This window comes from Apis dorsata, unplaced genomic scaffold, assembly GCF_000469605.1.
Source record: "Apis dorsata unplaced genomic scaffold, Apis dorsata 1.3 scaffold_102, whole genome shotgun sequence".
NCBI lineage: Eukaryota > Metazoa > Arthropoda > Insecta > Hymenoptera > Apidae > Apis > Apis dorsata.
In genome coordinates, this window is record NW_006263400.1 from 43,877 (window position 1) to 47,733 (window position 3,857).

General features: G+C 32.9%; 1 protein-coding gene across 1 annotated transcript in view; it reads right to left on the reverse strand.

The window, feature by feature from the left end:
- The window catches only part of LOC102676178 (homeobox protein ceh-30), an 8,121-nt gene extending 8,082 nt beyond the window's left edge, over positions 1-39 (reverse strand). The window contains exon 1 of the mRNA XM_031508801.1: positions 6-39. Within this exon, the coding sequence (XP_031364661.1) occupies positions 6-39 (34 nt within the window). The remainder of the gene's footprint in view (positions 1-5) is intronic.
- Between the last annotated feature and the right edge of the window lie 3,818 nt (positions 40-3,857).

Consider the following 3,857-nt stretch of genomic DNA (forward strand, 5'->3'; position numbering starts at 1 on the left):
CTTGCCGCAATGATCACCATGATCCCGACCAAACTCCATGTCCAAGATCGAAGCGAAAAGATATTTATTCATTCGTTGTCTTCACACCAATTCCTTCCTTCCTCCTTCCCTCGAAAATCTTTCCATCCCGCACACGTCCTCGAAGAAGAGTAGAAACATTGGAGATCCATTTCGATTCCAACGTTTCAACGGATACGACGAATACGCCTCCTCCTCGTATAGCACATTTCTTATACGCTTTTATTTACGATATTTATTCACTCAGGGCCTCCAAAATATAGGGCAGAAACGTCTCCGATATCCCCACGACGTCCTACCAACTAATCTCAACCTTCCGGAAGCAACCGCCTCGAAATGTATGACAGGTGGCACGTGTCCGTGGCCGCAAGAACCTCCCAGACCCCCCACTCCTCCGAGATTTGGCGAGGGAAGGTCATCCCCCGGCTAACGTCCCCCACTCGCCGTTACCCGATCGGAGTAGGGGGTCAAAAGCTTATTCACACCGGTTTTAACGTTCCTTTACTTATCCGAGTGCGAATAAATCGATACGAGTACGCCTATCTACGCCTATCCTTCTTTCGAAACATTTCGCGAAACATTTGCCAATAATCGTGTCTCGGGAAGGAAAGGAAAATATATGTATTATTATATTTCGTTTGTTAAATTATACAATCATCGATGTATTGAATTTTGAACAATCTCGAAATGATCAATTTTGTTGATTAATCGTTCCGAATAAGTCGAATACACGTTCGATGAATTTGTTTGGATTTGTAATTGCGAGTATATACCGAGTTGTCGGTAATATTTATCGGCGGATATGCGCGGGATAACGTTTTTATAGGGCGATATGCGCAGTAGCGAGGTTTTATCTACGGGAAAAGAGCTGGTCGGAAGGAGGGGCTCGGATTGGCCGACGGAGGCGCATGCCCGCCCGTAGCGCCCGCCTCCTTCGACCCCTCTATTTCAGAGCTTTATGTCAGCAAACTAATGGTTCCCTCTCTATACACACTCTGGCAATGGATAAACGCCTCTGCCGTACGGAGAACGTTCGTGAAAAAGTACCGCAAAACACTTCTTCACGCGTTTACTAAACTCCTTGCGCAGCGGTTCTCATTCACAAGCCCGATTTGAAATTTAAAATTGAGATTGTCGATATGAGAGAGAGGAAATTTTTATTTTTATCTTTCAGGATAATTTCTTTTATTATCGATCGAGATTTTCAATAGTAAAAATCTTAAGGGAATTTTTTTCCTTTTTCTTTTTTTAATTGCGATGTTAGGCGAAGTGATAGAATACGAATTTGCCCGAAACGCATCGATTCATTGTGATCGTAAGTTCACAAGTTAATAATTAATTGATCTTAAAGTCTTATTATGTTATTTCTTGCGTTTTAACTTGCGATTTCGCTTAAGTATCTCGCTTTAGCGAAATTTGAGATTCGCGGATCTCCATTTTAGCGATACATTTTCGATCGAGCCGTATAGCTGTTTCTGTTTACAAACTTGAAACGCGTAGCATTTCCAGAGTAAGCGGGACCATTAGTTTCACAGACTCGTCCAATCTCGATGTTCATCCCTGTATACATCGTAAATCTATCGAGTTCTACCGAGTTAAAGGACCATTCACGATTCTGACCACTTTTTATCACGGATTCGCATCATCCATTCGTTCCATTCTAGTTATATCGCGTAAAAAAGGGTAAAAAGGGATGTTCTTTTCAAGACATTTACACGTTCATATTATAGGAACAATCTTTCAAATAAAAGAAATAAAAATTAGTCTAAAACATAAGTTTTTTAAAAAATTTTAAAATCAATTTCTTTTCTCTTTATATCGTTTAAAAAGGATATTCTTAATATAGCAAAAGCAATCTTTCAAATAACAGGAATAAAAATCAGTCTACAATTAACGTAAACGAAAATTTTAAAAAAAAGTAAAAAAATCTTAAATACAAATTTTAAAATCAATTTCTTTCCAGTCCAATTATATAATTAAAAGGGATATTTTTAATATAATAAAAATAATCTTTCAAATAACAGGAATAAAAATCAATCTATAGCTAACAAAAATAAATGAAAGTTTTCAAAAAAATAAGAAAAAAAATCAAATAAAAGAAATGAATCAACGAAAGAAAGTGTTTAAAATAATAAAGGTAAAGAGGTTTTAAAAATTTCGTAAAGTCTATAATTAGTTTTAATTGGCCGATAAAAAATACAGTTAAACTTTCATAAAAAAAAAAAAAGAAAAAAAGGAGATTTCGTACCTTTTACCCGTGTTTTACGAGCATACTTGAGCAATTTAAGCGTGCAAGTGACGTGAACAAATATTGAGTACCGGTTACATGAAACGAAATCCCGTGCATCGTCTTTTCGTTAGGTGTGAAAGGAGGAAGTAACGACATGGTCGTGGCGCACATGGAATTTCACGGACAAAGTTAGTATCTACATCTCGTTCCAAGAAACCATTACGGACCCTTAAAACCTCTTTTCAAATTCGCAGTTTAAAAATAAAAATCATCTTTCACTTTTTATGGATTTGAATCTCCTCGATGTAATAAAATTTCAAACTTTTTCCTACCTTGTTTCATTTCTTATTCTTTCCTCTTATATACACATATATATATATATTTATAATTATTTCACGAGAAATCAACGATTAATAATAATTCTTATACATACATCAATTTCAAAAATTTTTTTTTCCCATCGTCTTCTTCCATTATTCAAGTTACAAATTATTTTATTATTAAAATAAAATAAATTATTATAATATACAAATTATTAAATTATTAAAAATTATTAAATTACAAATTATATAATATATACATCGTCTTCTTTCATTATTCAAGTTACAAATTATTTTATTATTAAAATAATTAAAAAAATTATTAAAATTAAATAAAATTATTAAANACAAATTATTTTATTATTAAACTAAAATAAATTATTATAATATACAAATTATTAAATTATTAAAAATTATTTAATTACAAATTATATAATACATACATCGTCTTCTTCCATTATTCAAGTTACAAATTATTTTATTATTAAATTAAAATAAATTATTATAATATACAAATTATTAAATTATTAAAAATATTATTAAATTACAAATTATATAATATATAATTATTTTACAGAGAGAGATGGACAATAATTTCATTCGAAATTTCGACCTTTTCTTCTTAAAAAAAAAAAAAAAAAAAAAGAAGAATTACGCAAGACGAGAGATGTCAACCGTGGAGGAAGAACGGTTGTGAATCCAGCGTTGGAATCGACGAAAGAATTCACGAAAGGAAGCTTACGTTGTATCGTTGGTGAAAAGCTCGACGAAACAGCCCGAATGGACGATCATCCCACGGGCGATACGGACTTTACTTTTTCGTTTGATGCATGCCGCGCCCGCGTAATTGAAACGATCAATCAAACACCTGAGAAAAGGAGGGTGATGGTAGGTACTAACGCGGCCACAAATTGCCGTGGAACGTTTTCACACGCGTACGCACACACGTACACGTATAAGCTTTATCGATGCCACACCCCCAATAACCGCTTTCAACGTTGTTGCGTTTGTCTGTTTCGTTGTACAATCTCTTTCTTTTTCCTTCCATTTAAAAATAAATAAAGTGGCAATAATATATTTTTCCTGGAACTCTTTCCTTCTATCTCCATCTGACACGAGGATGCTATATTATTTATTATTTTTTTTTTTTTTTGATAATAAAAATTTAAATTAATATATAAATAAATGTGTATAGAAATAATCAAATTACATGAACAAAATGTCAGTATCAAATTGCTAATTCAAAATTAATATTATGTATATTTGAAAATTGAATTTTTATTATTCGA